The sequence below is a fragment of the Manihot esculenta genome, chromosome 6 (genome assembly GCF_001659605.2).
Source record: "Manihot esculenta cultivar AM560-2 chromosome 6, M.esculenta_v8, whole genome shotgun sequence".
Lineage (NCBI taxonomy): Eukaryota > Viridiplantae > Streptophyta > Magnoliopsida > Malpighiales > Euphorbiaceae > Manihot > Manihot esculenta.
This window is the reverse complement of record NC_035166.2, coordinates 22,232,692-22,256,612: the sequence shown is the minus strand read 5'-3', so window position 1 is coordinate 22,256,612 and position 23,921 is coordinate 22,232,692. Positions and strand designations below refer to the sequence as shown.

The 23,921-nt window shown below is 39.0% G+C and overlaps 1 protein-coding gene across 1 annotated transcript; it reads left to right on the top strand.

Annotated features, from left to right (window-relative positions):
* Positions 1-10,494: 10,494 nt before the first annotated feature.
* LOC110616530 (NAC domain-containing protein 101) lies at positions 10,495-12,693 on the top strand. Its single transcript, XM_043957779.1, has 3 exons — positions 10,495-10,761; positions 10,915-11,198; positions 12,595-12,693. Exons 1-3 carry the CDS (start codon positions 10,551-10,553, stop codon positions 12,691-12,693), a joined length of 594 nt encoding a protein of 197 aa, XP_043813714.1. The 5' UTR covers positions 10,495-10,550.
* The last annotated feature ends 11,228 nt before the right edge of the window (positions 12,694-23,921 follow it).

The window sequence follows — 23,921 nt, the reverse complement described above, 5'->3', positions numbered from 1 at the left end:
AGAGAGTATATTGGTGGCCAGCCATGAAAACAGAAGTGGCGCAGTTTGTGACAACCTGTGAGACTTGTCAGAGGGTGAAGTTAGAACATCAGAAGCCGGCTGGAATGCTTAACCCACTACCGATTCTAGAATGGAAATGGGAAAACATAGCTATGGATTTTGTAGTGGGCTTACCGGCAGCATCCAACAGGATAGACTCTATATGGGTGATTATGGACAGACTCACGAAATCTGCTCATTTCATTCCAGTTAGGTAACTATTCTGTGGATAAGTTAGCACAGGTTTATCTGGATGAGATAGTGAGATTGCTTGGAGTCCCAGTGTCTATAGTTTCAGACAGAGGACCTCAGTTCACCTCCAGATTTTTAACCCCAAACAACAAAACAAACATAACACATAATCATGTATACATGCATAAATCATCAAAACTCCCATTTATAACCTAAGCATGCATCTCCTTCCACAAATCCCATAAAACCTTCAGAAAACATATAAACAAGTCTAAAACCATCACATACCTCCTGTAACAAGAAGGTGAACGTTCTGAATCCAAAGAAAACAGATCAACTCTTCTTCAATCTCATTCACGCTCAAACTTACTATTGCCAGGGCGTAGTCAAAGGCTCCTGGACTTTACTATACCAGCCAGGGCGTAGTCAAAGGCTCCTGGTCTTAACTCAGAGACTATTGGATCATTCAGCATTTACTCACACCAACAATTAACTATGCAATGCAACATATTCGTGCATTCTAATGTAATCAACCTATTTGCATAATCATGATGCATGAAATATGCTAAAACATTCCATTGTTTCACTAAAAGCACTAAGTTTAGTTCCACTCACCTCTGGCTCTGGACTGACTCTGCAGGTTCAGTAACTTCTGGAGCAGTACTCACTGCTGCTCTCTCTGGTTCCTCTGGTCTGTATAAACACATAAAGACTTAAATGAGGGACCAAACTACCTTAAGAATAACTCTATTAAACTACCCAAGAAACCCCTTAATCTCAGTCTAAAACTCATGCAAAACATGCAAAAGAAAAGCTGGACAGAACACTTTCGGCGGCAGGTTCGGCGGCCGAATGTCCTCTCCAGAGACGAAACTCAAGCACCTTCGGCGGCCGAAACTCAATCTTCGGCGGCCGAACCCTTTCGGGGGCAAGCTTCGGGGGCCAAAACATACTCCAGAGACGAAAGTCTCTAACCTTCGACGGCACCTTCGGCGGCCGAATCCCCCAAACAGAGTCGAACATGCAAAAACACTCAGGAACAAGCTGTGGCAACCAAGCCACCATGCAGGAGGTTCGGCGGCCGAATGATCCTTCGGCTGTCGAACCTGAGTTCATCCAGAACTCAGCTTCAACAGCAAACCATCTCCTCCTTCCCTTCAACTTCTCCAAACATGCATACTTCAACTATTCAACACATATACTCAAGTATCTGATCACAGGGGTCCAAAACTATCTAATAACCCCAAACAACAAAACAAACATAACACATAATCATGTATACATGCATAAATCATCAAAACTCCCATTTATAACCTAAGCATGCATCTCCTTCCACAAATCCCATAAAACCTTCAGAAAACATATAAACAAGTCTAAAACCATCACATACCTCCTGTAACAAGAAGGTGAACGTTCTGAATCCAAAGAAAACAGATCAACTCTTCTTCAATCTCATTCACGCTCAAAAGCTTAACTTTTGCTTCAAAACTTCCAAAACCCTTCAACAACTCTTTGGAAACCAACCAACACGCTGCATGAGCTGGGCTTGCAACTAAAGCATAGGAGACGTGTCCAATCTTCTGGACAGGGTTTGGAGCCAACACCTGTCCAAAATGCTGACTAAGGAATGCTCAATAGTTGGCTAGCCATCTCAGCTTCGGCTGCCGAATCGCATGCAAAACCATGCAACATTCGGGGGCCGAACCTGAACTGCGGAAGCCGAACATTGGGCACTTTCGGCGGCCGAACTTACCTTCGGCGGCCGAACTTGGCAAAAAGTCTCTATAGACTTTTCTCTTCACAACTCAACCCAACTCAAACCAATGCAACTAAAACCCTGAAAATACATCATAACACTGTCGGAAAACATATATCCTACCCTTCTAAGAATTCCGACACCCCGGATTTCGCCGGACGACAGGAATTCCGGTGCCGGATTCTAGCCGGGTATTACATTCTCCCCTCCTTAAGAACATTCATCCTCGGATGTTCATAAAACCAACAAAAACATAACAAAAGGAGGAAACTAACCTCAAAATAGATGTGGATACTGCTGGAGCATAGACTCCCGCGTCTCCCAAGTACACTCCTCTAAATTATGGTGGTTCCATAACACCTTCACCATCGGAATCTCCTTGTTCCTTAGTTGTTTGATCTGTGTGTCCAGAATCCGTACTGGCTGCTCTGTATAAGTGAGATCCTCTAGAATCTCTACATTAGGTTCATTAACGACCTGACCCGGATCTGACACAAATTTCCGTAGCATAGAAACATGAAACACCGGGTGAATCCTCTCCATAGAAGTAGGTAAATCCAGCCTATATGATACATTTTCGATCCTCTGTAAAACCTCAAAGGGTCCAATGTACCGTGGAGCCAATTTACCCTTCTTTCCAAAACGAACCACTCCTTTCATTGGAGACACTTTCAGCAATACCCAATCTCCCTCCTGAAACTCTAACAGCTTCCTGCGAATGTCTGCATAGCTTTTCTGTCTACTCTGAGCTGTTCTGATCCTCTCTCTGATCACTGGCATTGTTCTACTGGTAATCTCTACCAACTCTGGCCCTGCAAGAGCTTTCTCTCCTACCTCTTCCCAGCAAACAGGTGATCTGCACTTCCTCCCATATAACGCTTCATAAGGAGCCATCCCAATGCTAGCATGATGACTGTTATTGTAGGCAAACTCCACCAAAGGTAGATGCTGCCTCCAAGAACCGCCAAAGTCTAGCACACACATTCTGAGCATATCCTCTATGGTCTGGATGGTCCTTTCTGACTGTCCATCAGTCTGTGGGTGGAAAGCAGTACTAAAATCTGAATCCAAAGAAAACAGATCAACTCTTCTTCAATCTCATTCACGCTCAAAAGCTTAACTTTTGCTTCAAAACTTCCAAAACCCTTCAACAACTCTTTGGAAACCAACCAACACGCTGCATGAGCTGGGCTTGCAACTAAAGCATAGGAGACGTGTCCAATCTTCTGGACAGGGTTTGGAGCCAACACCTGTCCAAAATGCTGACTAAGGAATGCTCAATAGTTGGCTAGCCATCTCAGCTTCGGCTGCCGAATCGCATGCAAAACCATGCAACATTCGGGGGCCGAACCTGAACTGCGAAAGCCGAACATTGGGCACTTTCGGCGGCCGAACTTACCTTCGGCGGCCGAACTTGGCAAAAAGTCTCTATAGACTTTTCTCTTCACAACTCAACCCAACTCAAACCAATGCAACTAAAACCCTGAAAATACATCATAACACTGTCGAAAAACATATATCCTACCCTTCTAAGAATTCCGACACCCCGGATTCCGCCGGAAGACAGGAATTCCGGTGCCGGATTCTAGCCGGGTATTACACCAGCCAGGCTGGACTCAACTTCGGAAGTGTTCTCTAGAACATCAGTAGTCGTGACAATCAGAGCTGCTATAATATCACTTGCCAAAAGAGGATCTATAGGGGCATTTACAACCTCAAGCACAGGTGGACCATCATCAACCTGACTGCACCTTGATCAAACTTAGCTACTAAGTGGGCCAATGCTTCATGGGGAGCAAGAGGACGCACTTTAGGAAGAGCATGGTCATCAGAGCCATATTGCACTTCTTCACCATCACAGTCGTACTCTATAGCATAGAGAATGCTAAGAGGGACAACTGGAGACTCAAGAGCCTTTTGGAGTCCATCATTGAAGCCTGTCACGTAGAAGCGAGTAGATTATTCAAAAATCATGCCTTTAAACTCATTCGACTTAAGATATTTATTAACTTGGCTCCGGATGACCAACTCAGCATTCTCCCGAGCATCCACGATCTTCTTTTCATAATCTTTACATCGCACAAAAAGATTGTGGACCTCGCTCTCGAGCTGCCTGCTCATAGCCTCAGAAGCACTCAGGTTCCCTTGAGCCTTACTCAACTCCAACTTGAACTCCCCCAACTCCCCATACAATCTCTGTATCTCCTCCTCTAGCTGGGCAGACCGAGCAGAAATGCTCTTTTCTCTCTTATCCATAGAAGCCTTCTCTTGAGCAAGTCTAGCTTCTGCAGCAGACCTATTTTCCGCCAATTGTGTCTCTAAGAGACTATTTTTTTTACCTTGGGCCTGATTATCTCGAAGAAGCCCTTCTAGCCGGTTTATCTCCTCCTCATATTGGCTCTTTAGTGCAACAGTTACTCGGGTGACCTCCTCTTCCTTAGCCTTTTTAACATCTCGGAAAGTAGCCTTTCGAGCACCAAATCTTTTATTTTCTAACTCCAACAGAGCATCTAAAAGCTACAAAAGCAAGCAGACAAGTCACGAAATGACTAGATAATTCAAAAGAAAGAGAAAGAATAAGGAAACTTATAAGAAGAATTTGTCTCTTAAAGGCCCCAAATAGGTCCTCCTCTATCCGGGTAGTGAATGAAGTTGACTGCTCGATGGACTCAATCACTCTATAAATTGTGCTCACCATCTAAGAATCAGTCAGATTCGAGGATGGCCTGAAGACATGATTGCTCAGCAGCTCAACAATAGAGGTGGGAGTAGAGTTAAGGCTTAGTTGGAAAGACAACCCTAACTCATTGGAAATCAAGGCAGTTGGAAGACTGCCACTGGCCTCTCGAGAATGGCCCTCCTTGCCTTTGCCCTCACTCGCTTTATTCGAGGAACGCTTTCTCGGGAGCAAAGAAGATGAATTCCCTTTCTGAGAGGAGACCAGCTCAGACTCCTTCACCAGCCTCCTTTTCTTTCATGTCGTCCCTGCAGCAGCAGTGGTCGTCTTCTAAGGCAAGCGGGAATTCTTCTATTTCAAGCCTCACCAACCTCTTTAGCAGGAGAAGACCTGTCATGGCTGACCACTGCCCTTACTATGGCAACTCTGAGTTACTCTCGAGAGTAGGAGCACCCCCAAGTACTGCAGGCACGATCTCAGTCTAGTCTGAGTTGACTAAAGCCAACTCCATATTGACCCCAGTAGAAGGCAGAGGAGGCACAACTTGAGCTAAATCGGGCTCCAGCATCAGCATCTCAACCACCACGTACATAATCTTTTGGGTCTTAAAGGCTTCGATGGCATCACGGACAACGTCTCGGTTGAGTAAAAAGTTCTGAAGTGTCAAAATGTTCTCTATGAGGACTATGGAAGCTGCAAAAACACCAAAAAATGGACAAGAACACAAAATAGCAATACCAACAAAAAAGCAACAACAAAAAAAAGAATGGTCAATACCAGCAGAATAACAACTCTCCCCCAAGCGGAGATCCAAATATTTAAAAACATCATATTTGAAAGGAAAGGAGGAGATCTGAGTAAAGTACAACTACTCTCACTCGGAGAGAAAAGGAAAAGCATTACAAAAAGTATCAATAATTTCTCATCCTAGCTCTAGACCCCAGTCGAAGCTCCCCTTAGCTCCAATTATAGCAAAACTTTCCACCAATGCTTGATAGAGTCCTTAGGACCAGTGAAAATGGCTAAGCCATTCCTGTCACAGAAACTCAGAAACCCATTATTAGCCTTCAAAACCTTAAAAAAGGCCCTAAACAAGTTTTAGGAAGGAGCGAAACCTAATCCCAGCATATTGCCTCAAAAGCGCTCATGAATAGGATTGAATTCGAGATTAACATCCAAGGTGTGACATGATAAAACTTAAAAATGGAATGGACGAACCCAGAAAAGGGGAAAGAAAGGCCATAGTCTATCTATTTCAAATAGAAGACCAATCTCCTTTCGGATTGGGCATCCACTAGGTTAGAAGGAGGAGGAAAAGAGACTAAGACAATTTTATTCATTAGAATTTGGAGCCCAAACATAGTGGGTCTCTACAAAAAGGAAGGATTGAAAGAAAGTTTTCCAAAGAGAGATGGGGTAACCCTAGAAACTATCTTCTCAACCTGAGGGTATGACAAAGGAGCCATATGAAGAGGGATACATACCTGGAACTTGACAAGCTTGAAAGAAGAAGGAAGGAACGAGGAAGACTCTAAGAATAGCAAGCAAATGCTACAAGAGCAGCGAAAGTAACAAAGTAAAGGTAAAATCCTATTTTTATACTTAAAATCAAACATTAATGAGCATTTAAAATGCCGTGTTTCAATGATCCAAACTGCAACAGCCATAAAAAAACATTTGGGAGGACATGCGCACGTGTCATATGTACTTATGGCGACTCCTCGTAACTCAAAAGGAATTAATAGACACACACTTGGTAGTAATTGCGCTAAACATGATTTGCTCCTCCAAGCGTCATAAATAACCCTCAGAGAAGCGAAAGAGCATCTGATAACATAATAATGATGGATCCTGTTAAGATTGCAACACGTGTATAAGAGAATAGAAGAGTCCTTTGCACCATGTCATTCAGTCTGACCAGACAGTGGAAGGTTTGACCCATAGGAGTAAAGATTGGACCTCTAATACCTCTAACCTTATCAATGTTCGAACAAGCAGGCCGACCTCAACAACGCTAGGAACAAGTAGGCCGACCTCTTTAAAGTGCATAGGGCCTCTCTAGGGTCATGATTGCGCGTGTGTTGGGACTAACAGACATAACACGCGTAATAGATAAGGTATGAGCCAAGCATCTCAGTATTTATTAACCGACTGCCCATCATTAATGAGTCGTCTGACACATCTGCCAAGAAATGTCGCCATTCAATCCGATAAGATATTTGTCAGAACAACCTAATATGGTTAAGGTATATATACCCATGGACCAACCACCTTAGAGTACAGATTTTTCAACCTCACGGAATCACAACACACTTAGTTCATCCCTAAAACCCAACCTACTCGGATCAAAGTTCAGCCCTAAAAACTCTCAACTACCCAATCAAAGCCATTAACTTTCCTATGAATTAAACTCTTGCCAACGTGTCCACATCTCCATATTTCATCAGATTTCAGACTTATCACATTCAAAAAAAATAAAATATATAATATACATTTTATAATAATAATTATAAATTTTTAAAAGTTAAATTTTAAATATTTTAATATTAATTTTAAATAAAAATTATTAATAAATATATATATGTATATAAATTATTAATAAAATATATAAAAATTAAATGGTTCAATAATTATTTGATAAATAAAAATGAAGTTTGAATAATTTAGGATAAATTTTTTATTATAATACGTTAGTAGCTACCAACGATGAGTACAATAATTAAATTTAGAAAAAATTAAATTTTAAATCTATAAACTATGAAGGGATAAACTATTTAAGTTTAGGAAAATAAATCTTAAATATAAATTAAATATTATTTTTATAGCTAATAAATTAAATATTTAAAATTTAATAAAATAAATTTAAAATATTATTATTTAATCTTTATAATATAAAAAAATTTATTAATTAGTCTATAAATTTTAAAAAATACATTACAACAACGTTTATATATTTCTAAAAATCTATTAATTAATTTTTCTTTTAATTTTAGTTAAATATTATAAAAAAATCTAAAATATTCTCAATATAATTAAAATTAATTAAAAATATTTTTATAAAATTAATAAATCAATTAATAATTTTTTCAATACTAAACACTAATTAAAATACTTAATCACCAAAAGCAAACAAAATTTTATATATTTTAATTTTTAAATGTTAATTGAATTCGAAATCACGTAGAGCGACAAATAAGCAACTTATTATAATTATTAGCTACTAATTGTACATAACACCTAAATTAACCAGACTCCTTTAGATAATAGGTACAATATTTAAATTTAGAAAAATAAATAATTTTTTAAATCTACAAAATAGGAGGGGATAGGTTGTCTAAGGAAAAATAAATCTTAAATATAAATAAATTATTTTAATAGATATTAGATTAGATTATTAAAATTTAGTAAAAATAAATTAAAAAAATATTATTTAATCTCTATTATATATATAAATTTATTAGTTAGTTTATAGATCTTGAAAAAATACATTAAAATATTTTTAAATTTTTAAAAAATTTGAAATGCTCTTTTAACACATTAATATTAATTAGTAAATATTTTTATAAAATTAAAGAATTAACGTTTAAATTAAATAATAAAATGATAAGAGTAACAAAATTTTGTATATTTTAATTAATAATTTATATAATATATATTATATTAATAATTTTTATTTGAAAATTTAATATTAAAAATATTTAATTTCTAATTTTTAATTATTAATTGAGTTGGAATCCATGTAGAGCCACTTTCACAGGTAAGCTATATTAGCGTTGCTCTCTAATGGATATCATGAATAATGGGTACAATAAATTTATAAGGAAAAAAATTAAATTTTAAATCTGTAAGAAATAAAATCTAAATCTATGAAATATGAAGGGATAGATTATTTAAGTTGAGGAAAAATAAATCTTAAATATAAATTAAATATTATTTTTATGGAAAACAGGTGAAATGGTTGGTATTTAGTAAAAATAAATTAAGAAAATTACTTTTTAATTTTTATAATATATAGAAATTTATTAGTTAGTTTATCAATTTTGAAAAATAATTATTCAATTTTTTAAAAATATACTAACTAGTTTATTTGTTAAGTTAAATTATTAATTATCATTAAAAAAATTTAAAATATTTTTAATAGGTCAAAACTAATTTAATAAATATTTTTACAAAATTAAAAATTTAATTAATGAATTGTTATATATTACAAATAGTATAATACTTAATAATTAAAATTAATGTAAAGATTAATTATTAAATTTTTTATAAAATTTTATAGATTTTATAGTAATTTTTAAAATTAAAGGACTAATTATTAAATTTATTTATATTATAGAGATTAAATAATAATTTTTTAAATAAAATTTATATTCATATCATTTTGTAAAATTTAATAAAAAAATTTCTTCTCTATTTTTTTAATAAAAACAATTATTTTTCATTTTTAAAATTTCTTTTTTTAGAATTATTCATTTAATTTAATTTTATATGCTACTTTTATTATTAAAAATAATTATTTCAATTAATTAGTTTATAATCTATTTATATAATTAAAATTATTTGTTAAATTATCCTAATTTAGTGAAATAAATTTTAAATTTTTATAAATCGTAGTGTTTATGAATCATATTTTATTAATTAATGAGTTTTGTATACTATTTAAATTTAAAAAATATAAATTTAATGGGTAATAAATTAATTAATTTAAATTTAAACATACTTAAATATAAATAAGTATTATTTTTATAGATAATATGTTAGATGATTTAAATTTAGAAAAAATGAAATGAAAATATTATTTTTATAATTAACGGGTTAGATAATTTAATTTTTAAAAAAATAAATTTTATAATAAATATTATATTATATTGTTGTTATTATTTTTTTAAATAGTTTTTTATAATAAATATAATTAAAGGTTGATTTCATAATAAAATTGGTTGATTATTAACTTATATTAAAAGATATATTTGTAAATATGACAAATGTAGTTATTATTAATATATTTTAATTAATAAAAAATTAAATTATAATATTTCATTAATTTTTTAAATATGTATTAATTTTATGTATTTTATTTTTATTAATTATTTATTGAAATCAGACCCTAATAAAATTTCTAAATCCGTCCCTTACAAATTTTGGTAATGAAGTTGTTACAAATAAATTTCAATTAGAAGAGATTACTGTAATTTAATAACGTCTTCTTAATTTTTTCAAGGAAATTATCTTTTCTATACAAATTTATTTTATATATATTATTTTCATGCAGATCTCTAACTTGAATTAATTTTTGCATCCCTATTGCTTATTGCAAATAATTCTTTTAATATATTAAAAAAATACTAAATATTATATTTGTTAATTAAAATTTATATGTAATTATAATTTAATGAATTTTAATTTTTAATCCGCCCTTTTAGAATTGATAATAATAACCACTATAAGTAAATTTAACTTATCAAAACAAATTAAAATTTAAAATTGAGTAAGCATAAATAAATAAAAAAAATTACCCATATTCTTAATATTCTCTCCTGAAATATATCAAACGTAGGATATTACTAATAGTTTACGATACTTTTTTTTTTTTTTTTTTTTCATATCGATATATTCAATTCTTGTGTATAGCATGTCTCCCTGAGAAAATTCTAACTGTTTGTCTTGTATAGCAAGACACAATCATGAAAATCCAACCCAAAAAAAAGAATATTACGGAAATGATCTAAAATCAATCACGTACTCCGTTTTCGTATCGATATATTCAAGTCAAGCTAGGATTCCACATTTCCTCGCCAACTTCAAATTCGTTAGGATCGTGCAATTTCTTTCCAGGTATAAAGCTCCCTCCCTCTGCTATTTCAGATTCATCAGCATTAGCAGCTTATGTGTATGGATCACAAAATTGATGAAATTCTCGCTCAACTCCCAGTTGGGTACAAATTTTTGCCAACAGATGAAGAATTGGTCATTCATTATTTGATGAACAAATTGCTTAACAGACTTCTTCCTGCTAATATTGCTCCTGACATTGATGCTTCTGAGTTTTATAGCAAGCCTCCTAACAGCCTCTCGGTATCTTTTCCACTCTCCATGGGTACATATATATCTCTTCTCAATTTTTCTGTTTTCCAAGTTTGATTTCAATGCCAACATCTTCATGATGGATTCATATTTTGTTTACTTTTGCTTTCAAGTCTTTTACTTTCAAGAGATTTGGGTGTTGGGTCATTGAAATGACTTTTTACAGTGAGTCCCTCATGCGGAGAAAGAGAGTGGTATTTCTTTATACATGAACATGAAGATTTTCTTGGAAAAAGTAGAGAAAGAATTAGAATGGTTGGAGATGGGACAGGGTTTTGGAGATCAAGTGGGCTAGAAAAATACATACGAAACTCAGATGGACGTGTCTTGGCCTTCAAGTCCCGATTTTTCTACTTCTCAGGAAACGATGCAAATGCTAAGAAAACACACTGGAAGATGGATCAGTATCGACTGCACAATCAATGTCCTGCACCAGATCACAACTCCAAGGTCATTATAATGTACTTTCTATTTCCTTTTAACACCATGTTTGAAAGGAAGTAGAGTAATAAAGTAAGATTTTTCATCGTTCTTAAATTTTAATAATTATTTATCATTTTCAAGGAGAAGAAGATTTTTTAAGATAAAACCTTTAAATATCTTTAAAAAATCACAACACACCGTCTCTCAAACACAAATTTAGGGATTCTAAATCTTAAAAATCTTCCATTACTTTAAAAAATCTTTTTCCAAACAGTTTTTGAAGTAAACGAAAACATACATACAGATCTAGGACGTACCATTCTAGCATCAGATGGCTGTACTAAGCTTAGCTATCATGTTTTTTCATACAAAAGCAAAATTGGAATGTATGATACATTTGCTAACATTACCTTGAAATATTGGCTGCAGGATGAACAATGGGTACTGGGAAAACTGAAGAGGGGAATGGAGATTAATAGCAGTTTCTAGTTTCATCCAACTTTTTTTTTTGTTTATATTTATATTAATATTGTAATAAGAATAAATGGTTTACTCATCCTCACCATCTATTTTATTAATTTAAAATTTCATAATTGTTTTTCCCTTCTTTATCTGTTTACAGTACTTTTTTTTTTCTTTTTTTCCATACAAAAATTGATGAAATTAATGACCATTTCTCTTGTTGATTTTCTTTTCCTAAGAACTTTTCTATCTCTTCTTTTATTATTTTTAAGATAAGTTACTTTTTAGTCTGCAACATTTTTAAGTTCTGTCACTCTTACCGTGTACATCAAATGATGGTGCATTGGAGGCTTTGGTGGTGGTAGTTTGTGTTAGTTTCTTTACTCTGAAGATGGCCCATGATTTCATGGAGAAGAGAAGAGTGAAAGAGTGGAGATATGGAGAGATTATATCCCCTGATAGAATGCTGCAAGCAACTCCATCGAGATGATACCTCCTCCAAGTCTTCAACCAAGTCATTATTTAAGGTGATTCCTTATTGTTATCGGCGTCCATCTCTTCCAAAGTGATTCATGTTGTTAATTTCATTTGTAATTCTTTTGTGTAACAATATTTTGTATTTGGCACTTTGCCAAATCTGATTTATCAATGAAATCTTAACCTTTAGGAGAGAAAAAAGCATATAAGATACAAGAAGGTTGGTAAATATATAATATCTCTAGACTTTGGTCGTCCTCTGCCCTTTTAAAAGGCATCGTCCTCTCCCTTCTGCCATTCATCGGTCGTCCTCTACCTCCTATCCCTTCGAGCCGTTCATCGGTCGTCCTCTACCCCTTCGATTGTCCACTACCCTTTGTTTTTTAATTTGTTGGTTGTATTCTGGGATCTCGTGGCCTCATGGTCTTGCAGTCTTCAGACTCCATGGCCTTTAATCTTTTTGTTGTGTTTGTTTGTATTACAGGTCCGTGTTTGTAATTACAGGTACAAAGTTTATACTGTGCTTGTAATTACAGGTCCTTTGTCCGTTGAACAGGTAACTGCTTATAATGATGTCCGTTGAGTTGCTTCAATCCTTCGTGACTATCTAGAAAACTGAAGCTCTGCAGGACTCCTCCTCTCGACAGGTTAGCCATGGTGTTGCGCTCTTGATCGAGTCTCTTACTCTTCTTTGATTCATGTGCTCTACAATGGTGGTTTTCGGCATGCATGGAATCTTCCTTAACTGGCCTTATTTCCTTTGAAACAAGATTTGGGAGATTTGGGTCTCTCCCTCCGAGGCTGCATTGGGCATGCATGAATCTTCCTTTCTTGACCTTATTTCCTTGAAACAATTTGGGTCTCTCCCTCGTCCAAAAGAGGCAACGCTTTTCTACCTAATGAATTGAATTAATGAATTTTGAAGGTTAGATATTGAAATGAGAAAAAAAAAAAATGGGGCTTATTTGTATTAAATTTTGTGAGTCTAATTTTAATTTTTATTTATTTAACTTTTCACTTCTAAAAATTCATATATGATACATATTAATATTTTTTTCAATATTTTTCATGATTTTAAATTGATTAAGAGCACATTATAATAAAATTCTTTTATATAATTTGAAAACTATAAATTTTTTTATATAATTTGATAAAACTATAGAGAAAAATATGAGAAAAGTGTTCTCTTCTGAGGGGAGTGTAAGTAGTAACGTTCTAAATTTGTTGATTTGATTTAAATTGCACTAAAATTTTTTAGTGTCTTGAGCTAAGCTAAGACATAGCAAAATAGTAAAGTTTCTAACTCTTTCAATACTTTTTGATTTGATTTAAATTGCATGTAAGGTAGAATGATAATATTGTTGATTGTTGGGGAGAGAAAAAAGGAAAATAGGAGATGAATTTGAGACGAAATTGTTTTATTATTTTGTGTATGTATTTAAATATAACTGAAAATTTTAAATAAAATCATAACTAATGGCTCTTAATATAAATCTTAACAAATCAAAATAATAATTTAATTTTAAATTATTTAATTTAGTATATCTTGTATAAGCCTACGGTTTTACGACTCAAATATTTAACACTACTCTCTAGCCTACCACATATTTGTGGCATTTTGCAATTGTACGCTTGCAATTGTCCTCCAACAACTCGCTGGATATCATCTTCCGACTTTTTTCTTTCTATGATATTTGATAAATTTGATTTTCCTTTTACTCCATTTGATAGATCTGATTTTCTTTTTGGTCTATCATATGGGTCTCTCAATACTTGATTCGAAAAAGAAATCTGCAAAATGAAAAAAGATGGTCAGGGGTCTACCGGGGATGCCCCGGTGGAGACCCTCCGACGTTCAAGTCAAATTTTATGAACTAGGGTAGTATGGATAAGCAAGAATTGCAGAGAGAAAAAAGAAAAATGCAGTCCAGGAAGAAGAAGGAAGAAGAGAGAGTGCCCCTTTTCGTCTACCCGTGATGTATATCTGCCTCTCTACTACAATACTAGTTGTCTCTGTTACTCAGCTCCGTACGTACGGATGTGTCAGGACTCCTCTCCATGCTAGGCGGCCCTTTAATTCTCTCCAGCACACATGCGGGCAGGGCTGCGAGGTGATTGGGCCTACTATTCTTTCTCATATCATTTCACTGGGCTGGACTTCTTCTCATTGGTCCCGGGCTCATGGTGGATCCGGCCTACCCCGCACGTTCGGATCGAGACTTAAGACGCTGGATCGATCTTGCTTAAGGAGGGCTAGATGGGCTTTAGGCTATTATTCTCCTCTTGGGCCCGGCCTCGCCCAGGGTAGAGGAAGCCCAGCGGTCATCAATTGCCTCTTTATCTCCTCGGCAGTTATTACATGAGTGGCGAGGGGGTAAATCCCTAGACTCCATTTATGACCGAGTAGCCCGAGAACTGCTCTTGTCAAAAAGTGTCCTTTCTTTGCCTTTTTATTTCTTTGTCTCTTTACTTTAATGTTTGAATGTATAGCAATCTGGAGATGTGTATTCGATGATGAATGATATTTTACCCCGGCCTATACCTCATTATTGTTATTTTTTACCCAGATTATCTTCTGGTTTTGTCAATTTTACTTAATTGATGGACCATACCATCTTTATTGGGACTTTGCTAGTCGAACTAACCCGGACTAAGAGCTCGGCATCTGGCTAAGCTTCTGACTTGAGAGTTTTTCTTATTTTCATGAGGGCATTTCTGTTTTTGGCTCACGACCTTGGCAGTACTGCAAGCTCGGATATATAATAGCTAGAGGAATGTCTTATTTGCATGAGTGCCCTGCATTAGACAATTTTAAATCCTGTTCTTGTTACGGGCTCGGACATCTTATCCCTTTGGATGTAACCTTCTAGCAGTCAGTGTGGTCTGAGCTGTGTGCTCCACAGGGATAGGGAGTTTGGCCTTTTACGTTGCTCCTGTCTCCTTGATTCTTTATCTGAGCATTTGGTTCTCGGGTATGTCTCGGTTAGTTGGGTTTTTTGCCCCCGAGTGTTTTCTGGACTATCTACCCTCGAGCGTTTTGCAGGCTCTTTGCTGCTTAGACCTCTCTCTAGGCTGGCTGAGCTGGTTTAGTGCCAACGGTCAATTCTCGAGGTCGGTGCTTCTTATGATTGTCCCTGGTTCTTTGTTTGATTCTCTATCTTGGTATACATTTTGCTTAGGATTCGCCTCACCTTAATTTAGTCTGCCTATTGGATTTACCAATACTGAGCTCATTTTCTTGAGGTCGGCATGGTGCTTGGGCGCTTTGGCGCCGTGAGCCTTGCATTGGCCTTTAGTAGGTCACATTGCTACATGATACAGGCGTTGGAATGCCTTAGTTTAATTTCGTTATATGCTGGCTATTTTGCGAGATCGAGGTCTTATTAGCCTGTAATCCGAGCTCTTTCGAGAGTTCAGATTCAGATTTTTTATTTCTGTTTCAGCACCCTCTTGAGGTTAGCATGGCACTTTGGCACGTTTGGCTGTTGTGTGAGATCAAAATCTCTTTACCTTATGACCCGAGCTCCTTTGGGAGGTCAGAGTTTAGCTTTTCATTTATGGTCTAGTGCCCCAATATTTTGTGTGAGATCGGAACTGTGTTCTTATGAGTTGTTTTTGCGTGTTGTCATTGTATGCCGCTTTTTGCTGTCAGCATACAGTATTTTTTAATAAAAGGCGAAAGAATAGTTCCCTTCATCCTCTCAGCTCGGTTCTGTGGTGCTAGCGGTCATTTTTTGAGACCAGCCACCTACCTCACTGAGGGCTTGCTCAAGATTCAGGCTCATTGGCCTTACTGTCGCTTCGTCATCTCAGCCGGTTTTGTGGTGCCGGAGGTCATTTTTCGAGGCCGGTCACCTACCTCACTGAGGTCTTGCGTAAGATTTAGGCTCTTAGGCCTTACTGTCGCTTACAGGCTCTCTAGCCTTGCATGGGATTTAGGCTCATTGGCCCTACTGTCGCTTCGTCATCTCAGCCAGTTTTGTGGTGCCGGGGGTCATTTTCCGAGGCCGGTCACCTACCTCACTGAGGTTTTGAACGAGATTCAAGCTCTATGGCCTTACTGTCGCTTCATCATCTCAGTCGGTTTTATGGTGCCGGGGGCGCTTGGGGAGCCCGGTCACCTACCTCACTGAGGTCTTGAACGAGATTCAGGCTCTATGGCCTTACTGTCGCTTCATCATCTCAGCCGGTTTTATGGTGCTGGGTGCACTTAGGGAGCTCGGTCACCTACCTCACTGAGGTCTTGAACGAGATTCAGGCTCTATGGCCTTACTGTCGCTTCATCATCTCAGCCGGTTTTATGGTGTCGGGGGCGCTTGGGGAGCCCGGTCACCTACCTCACTGAGGTCTTAAACGAGATTTAGGCTCTATGGCCTTACTGTCGCTGTAATACCCGGCTAGATTCCGGCATCGGAATCCCTACCTCCCGGCAGAATCTCCGTTGGAATCTGGGATTTTGATGATGCCAGAGTCTTCTTGTAGGGTAAAAGGTGTTTTCTAAAATGTTTTTACTGATTTCATGGTTTTAAAAAAAAAAAAGAAGATTTGAGTTTTGAAAAGAAAAGACCAAGGAGGCATTTGCCAGGTTCGGCCGCCGAAAGTGAAGTTCGGCCGCCGAACATGGAAAGGTTTCGGGAGTGCCTTTGGCCTCCGAAAGCCTTGTTTGAATGAACCAAGGTTCGGCCGTCGAACCTCAAGTTCGGTCGCCGAACATGCATGAGTTTAGGGGGCACGTTAGGCTGCCGAAGGTGGTTCAACAGGCCACCTATAAAGAGCCCTCAGATCGGAAATGGGCGAGTTTTCTCCCCATTCTCGAGCTCAGGTGAGTTTAGATCCTCCTTTGGTCGTTTTCATGTTTTTCTCTACCCACCCTTCAAGTTTTCATGAGATCTACCCTTGTTTTGAAGATTTGAAACCCAAATAGAAGTTTTGGAGCTTGGAGGCTTTTGGAGCTTGGATCCTCCACACCTCCGAGTTAGGGATCACACCACCCCTCGATCTTCAAGAGGTAAGTGTAGATCCTTGCTTCCCTACTGTTTTTAATGAAGTTTTAGTAAGTTTAATGATGTTTTGATGGTTGAGTATGGGTAGATATGCATGTAGGGTTTATGTGGGTTTTATGCCCAATGCATGTTTATGTGATGTTATGTTGAAAGTTTAAGTTAGTTTATACATGTGGGAGAGTGTATGCATGATTGGGAAAGAGCAAGTGAGATTATGGGGTGTTTTGATGATTTTGGCCTATGTGGGTCATAAGCTATCTATGCATGCTTTGGATGTTGTTTTTGGAGTTTAAATCTAGTTGTTAAGCTCCTTTATGCATGACTAAGGGTTTATGCATGGTTTTGTGAAGTTTGTGCATGTTTTAAAAGGTTGGATGCTTGTTTTGGAGGTTTGGGAGGCTTGTATACACAAGGGCTGAGTTCTGGAAGAACTCAGGTTCGGCCGCCGAAGGTGGTTTCGGCCGCCGAACATGCCTATGGATGCATGAATTGGCCACCAAAACCTTGCCCCCGAAAGTTGTGTTTCAGAGCTGAAGCAGACTTTCGGCCGCCGAAGGTGATGTTCGGCCGCCGAAAGTGCATGACTTTCGTCTCTGGAGAAAGGGTTCGGCCGCCGAAGGTGCCCCCGAACCTGCATGACTTTCGTCTCTGGAAGGGACCTTCGGCCGCCGAAAGTGCCCTGTCCAGCCTTTCCATGAGTGTTCTGTATGCATGTTTCCTTGATGCTTTAAGGGGTTTTTGGGGAGTTGTTTATGAGTTGTTTAGGGTGTGTTTGGCACCTCACTAGAGTCCACCTATGTAGGATCGGACCCGAGGAACCGAGGTGTTTAGCTGTGTCAGCCGTTTCAGAGTCGGCCCAGAGCTAGTCAGAGGTGAGTGGAACAAAACCTAATGCTTTAAATTAAGAAATTAAATGTTTTTAGAGCATGATCCATGCATCATGAAATGCCATGATATGTATTAGGTTGTCTTGCATTAGAATCCACGAATATGATGCATTGCATAATATGTTGTTGATGTGGATGGATATTGGATGATCCTTAGCCCTCAGTATGAGATGAGATAATATGATATGAGTTGACATGGTATGATATAGAAAGCCCAGGTGTGGCCTAATCGCCCCTGGCATCATGTATATGTAAGGAAAGATCAGGTGTGGCCTAATCGCCCCTGGCATAGTTGGACATGTTATGATATGACTTATGTAAGCGAATACTAGGTGTGGCCTCATCGCCCCTGATATAGTTGGACATATTTTGATATATAGAGGGCTAATGGTGACAAGTTCATCCTTGATGTGATATGTTTGTGATGTGATGCATTCCATGATGGCATACTTGTAAATGAACTGTTCTGCTAGTGTGGTTTCCGCTCACTGGGCTTTATAGCTCACCCCTCTCCCCTAACCCCAGGTTTGCAGGGTCAGAGATAGTCAGAAGATCAGCAGGTTATGTCTATGGTCAGATTCATGTAATAGATTAGTAGTGGACATGATGTAAGGTAAAAATATGTAATGAAATGTAAAATGTTATGATGTAAATCAATGTAATGTAATAGATAGAGTTGTGCTTTGCCCTAGAAGTGTGGTTAATCCCTTGTATATGGTCCTTATGTATGTCTTTAATGAGACAGGAAAACCAAGCTTATTTTATGTTGCCCCATTAGAGTTGATGATGAGAACTCTAGTGTTGGGGTTTATGATTATGATTTGTGCATGCACGGGTTAAGCTTGGTGTATGAAAGAAAGAAAAAGTTTACAAATTTTACGTTTTACAGTTTTTATGTTTATGTTTGATCATGTTTGGGATTATACCAGATGTACAGGATGTATGTTAGGCTTGCTACGGGTCCTGCCGGCCTTAAGCCGATCTGGATCCTAGCGCCGGTAGCGATCCGATTTTCGGGTCGTTACAGAATGGTATCAGAGCCCTAGGTTCACATGGTCGGACCTATAGTGTGTCGGGCTCATAGAGGTTATAGAAGGGCAAGCACAGTAGGAGAGATCATGTCCACTAGGATAGGATGTGGAGTCCTGTCTTTTATGATGATGTGAAATGCCATGATTTTATGCATGTGCATTAATGATATGCTATGTATGTGATGCGGGTTCATGTGTTTGCACATGAACCATTTGATGTTAATATTTTTGCGTTATGTTGTGCTTTCAGAAGTCAAGATGAGAGGAACTCGTCGATCTGTAAGGTTGACTGGAGCTCCGCCAGAGAATGAGGGCATGGATGCCCATTCCCCTGCTCTGCAGAGGGCAAGATCTTGTAGAACAAGCAGAGAAGGTACATTAAGGGACCCTAGGAGGTCTTTTGATGCAGATCAGAGAAGAGATAGCAGTTTGGGCAGGAGTATGTCAGAAGAGGATATGGGAGAGTCCCAAGGAGGCACTCAGGCCTCGGGCTTTGTTCCACCACAGTATCCACCCTACCCGCAAGGGCCAGGGTATCCGATGGGAGGTACATCGGATTTCTTTCATTGCAGTTCATATCCCGCCTTTATGCCCAATCCACCCTTTTACCCACCTTACCCACAGTACCCCATGTTTCCACCCTCATCCTTCTACCCAGGTCCAGCAAACCCTAATCTAGGGAATGCTGCACCTCCTCCTCCACCAGCAGAGCCGATAGTCCCTGATGTCCAGATACCCAAACCTGGTTCATCAGTTGGGGGTAAAGTAAAGATGACAGACTACCTAAAGTTGGATGCCCCCAAGTTTGAATCAGGTGATGACCCTTTTGAGTACCTTAGAACGGTGAAGATGATAACTGATGAGTTGGGAGCAAGTGACAGTAGAGCCATTCAGATGGCAGGGTTCACATTGAAATGCAAGAAGGCAAGGGAATGGTTCAAAAACTATGTGGACCCAAGGTTGGAAGGCTTATCCTGGGAGCAGTTTGCCAATGAGTTTACAGGATGGGCTTTTCCAGATAGTTCCAGAGAACTGAAGATGATTGAATTTGAGCAGTTAAGGCAGACGGAAGAGATGAGTGTAGAGGAGTTTACAGACAGGTTCCTGGAGCTGTTGCCGTTTGCAGGACAAGGTCTTGACACAGTCCTGAAGAAGTCTAGGAGATATGTTATGAAGCTTCACTCCAGGTATTCCTCGTTGATTCAATCAGCAGAAAGGGAGAGTTTCCATGCTATAGTGGATATGGCACGGAGAATGGAGGCTAGTGACATCCTTCAAGGGACAGTTAAACAGTACGTGGCACAGTCTTCGGGTTCCAAAGCCCCGGGGACAAGTGATGTTAATCTCTCCCCTCTGAGCGAGGCTGTCATAAAGAGTAAGAAGGGAGGCAGAGGCCTCAGAAGATCGAAGAAGAGCAAGTTCTGGGACCGGTTAAAGTCTGGTCTGGGATTAGGAGATGGTTCGAGCTCTGGTTCAGGTAACTCCAGATGTACGAGGTGCGGTAGGCCGCACAAGGGAGTCTGTTTGGTGGGGACAACGGATGTTTCAGGTGCGGACAAGAGGGGCACATGGCACATGAGTGTCCCACCACGACCTTGGTGACACAGTCCCAGCAGACAGTTTCAGGTAGAATGGCTCAGCCAGGAGCTCCAGCCATGGCGCAGGGCAGAGGCAGAGGAAGAGGGATAGCTCCTTCTTCAGCAGGTTTTCCAAGTGAAGGTCCATCAGCTCCAGCACGGATCTTCACTATGACCCAGCAGGAGGCTAACACATCAAACCCGATGGAATCAGGTAATCTCACTCTAGTATGTTCTGATGTGTATATTTTATGAACCCTGATGTTTCTCTTTCTTTGTTTGCTTGCGAGTCATTGTGAGGTTGGGCATGATAGCTTAAGGGTTAGAGTATCCCCTTTGGGTCGGTGGACCCAAGTGTGATCCATCAGTGGCAGAGTCAGTCTGCCGGTATAGTTCAGAGTATGTTGTGAGTAGAAGCCTTCCAGCTGGCCTAGCGGTTCTAGATTTGACTGTTTGACGTCATTCTAGGGTTGGATTGGTTCTTCTACTAGTAGTGCTACCTGAGTCTGCAAAGACAAGTTAGTCTAGTCCAGAGGTCAGGATGGATCAGAGGTAGTCCTTAGAGGGGACAGAGTAGGGATACCTAGAGGTATGATATCAGCCCTACGGGCTCGTAGGTTGTTCAGGAAGGCTATCAAGGGTTCTAGCTCTTTAGAGAGAGTTTGATGGTCGGGTCAGGGAGCCAGCCTCAGTGCCAGTTGTTAGAGAAGTTCTTAGATGTTTCCCCAGACGAGCTCCCAGGACTACCACCTGTCAGGGAGATAGAGTTCCAAACAGAAGTGATGCATGGAATTGGACCAATCTCTACCCCTCCCCACAGGATGGTATCATCGGAGTTAAAAGAGTTGTAAGGATCAGTTGCAAGAGTTGGTAGACAAGGGTTCCCATCTAACTAAGCACCTCACCTTGGGGTGTTCCAGTGTTGTTACGAGGTTGAAGGATGGATCCCTAGGACTTTGTATCGACTACAAGTCGTTGAACAATGTCACTACCCAGGACAAGTATTTGTTACCTTGGATCGACGATCTATTTTAAGCCAGCTAGCAGGAGCTGGTTGCCTTTCCAAAATAGATCTGAAGTCCAGGTACTATCAGTTAAGATCAAGGAAGAGGATGTACAAAGATCGGTGTTTAGAGCCAGATATGGGCATTATGAGTTTCTAGGAATGTCGTTCGGGTTAATGAACGCCCCTACATTATTCATGGATCTCATAAGCAGAGTTTTAGTCGGTTTCTGGACCACCCCGTTACTGTCTTCATTGACGGTACCTCGGTGAGTTTCAGAAATGCAGAAGAGTATGCCCATTATCTGAAATCAGGATTTGCAGATCCTGAGAGAACATGGCTTGGATGCCAGTTCTCCAAATGGGAGTTGCGGTCGAGGAGCATACCTTTCTTGGGTCATGGTATGTCAAAAAAAAAAAGGGGGTAAGTGAGGTAGACCCGAGAAAGTTGAAGTTGTAGCTGACTAGCCCAGACCCATTGTAGTGACAAAGATCAAGAGCTTTTTGGGTTGGGCAGGTTACCTACTGGAGGTTCATCTAGAACTTCTCTAGAGTTGTCGCTCCTATGACCAGATTGATCAAGAAGAACCAGAGGATTGTGTGGTCTACTCAGTGTGAAGAAGGCTTTGAAGAGCCGAAGGAAATGTTGATGTCAGTACCAGTGGTGGCTCTGTCTGCCAGTAATGAAGATGTCACAGTGTCCTGTGATGCGTTCCGAGTGGAACTAGATTGTGTGTTAACGTAAAGTGGCTGGATGATTGCTTATGCTTCTAAGTAGCTGAAGGAGCATGAGTTGAATCATCTTACACATGATCTAGAGATGGCGATGATAATCTTTGCACTCAAGATGTGGAGGCGATGCCTGTATAAGGTATGATGGTAGATCCTTACGGGTCGAAAGAGTTTGCAATACATCTTGAGTCAAGGGGGAAGAACCGGTGGCAGAGAAGATGGGTAAAAACTGTGTAGTGGTTATGACTTCAAGATTCATTTTACGGTGAGGCAAATATTTTGAGAGATGCCCTCAACCGGAAACCACTTGACGGCTATCCCATCCCTTAGTATAGTAAGAAGAAGGTCAGTAGTCAAGGAATGAGAAGAATCAGAACTGCTGTGAGTCAGCAGAAGAGTTTTGAAGTTGCCCGCAAAAGGTACGTAGAGTTTCAGAAGAGAGAAGAGTTTTATCAGAGTGCGCAGCGGAAGCATGAGGAGGTTCTCGAAGAAGTTGAGGTTGCTGGAGGTGTCTCCTAAAGAGAGGGTGATTCATAATGGGCAGGAAGGTAAATTAGCTCTCAAATACATTGGACCCTTTGATATCCTACAAAGGATTGGGAATGTATCTCACGAGTTAGATTTGCCCACTCCAATGGGAGAGATCCATCCGTTTTTCCATGTTTCCACGGTATATGAGTTTGTGTCGGATCCGAGTAAGGTTCTTAAAGAAACCAGAGGTGGGGATCGTAGAGGATCTCACCTATGTTGAGCAGCTAGTGCGGACCGCAGACACACAAGTCAGAAGGTGTGGAAAACAAGGAAATCCCGATGGTGAAAGTCCTTTAGAATCACCTTAAGATGAAAAGTGCACTAGGGAGACCGAGAGTTCGTACTCTAGTGATATCGTGTTTCTTTATAGATTAGAACTTATGTGTTGTTATGATTGTGCTTATGTTATGTATATGCATGTGCCTGTTTGTTTGAACATTCGGGGACGAATGTTCTTAAAGGGGGGAAGAATGTAATACCCGGCTAGATTCCGGCATCGGAATCCCTACCTCCCGGCGGAATCTCCGTTGGAATTTGGGATTTTGATGATGCCAGAGTCTTCTTGTAGGGTAAAAGGTGTTTTCTAAAATATTTTTACTGATTTCATGGTTTTAAAAAAAAAAAAAAAAAAAAAAAAAAAAAAAAGAAGATTTGAGTTTTGAAAAAAAAAGACCAAGGAGGCATTTGCCAGGTTCGGCAGCCGAAAGTGAAGTTCGGCCGCCGAACATGGAAAGGTTTCGAGAGTGCCTTTGGCCTCCGAAAGCCTTGTTTGAATGAACCAAGGTTCGGCCGCCGAATCTCAGGTTCGGCCGCCGAACATGCATGAGTTTAGGGGGCACGTTAGGCTGCCGAAGGTGGTTCAACAGGCCACCTATAAAGAGCCCTCAGATCGGAAATGGGCGAGTTTTCTCCCCATTCTCGAGCTCATGTGAGTTTAGATCCTCCTTTGGTCGTTTTCATGTTTTTCTCTACCCACCCTTCAAGTTTTCATGAGATCTACCCTTGTTTTGAAGATTTGAAACCCAAATAGAAGTTTTGGAGCTTGGA

Bases quoted from the DNA above. Each gene is read 5' to 3' on its own strand.
- LOC110616530 (XM_043957779.1), top strand. From the start codon at position 10,551: ATGTGTATGGATCACAAAATTGATGAAATTCTCGCTCAACTCCCAGTT. The intron at 10,762-10,914 runs GTACATATATAT...GACTTTTTACAG, and splicing joins ATCTTTTCCACTCTCCATGG to TGAGTCCCTCATGCGGAGAA. The intron at 11,199-12,594 runs GTCATTATAATG...TTTGTATTACAG, and splicing joins CACCAGATCACAACTCCAAG to GTCCGTGTTTGTAATTACAG.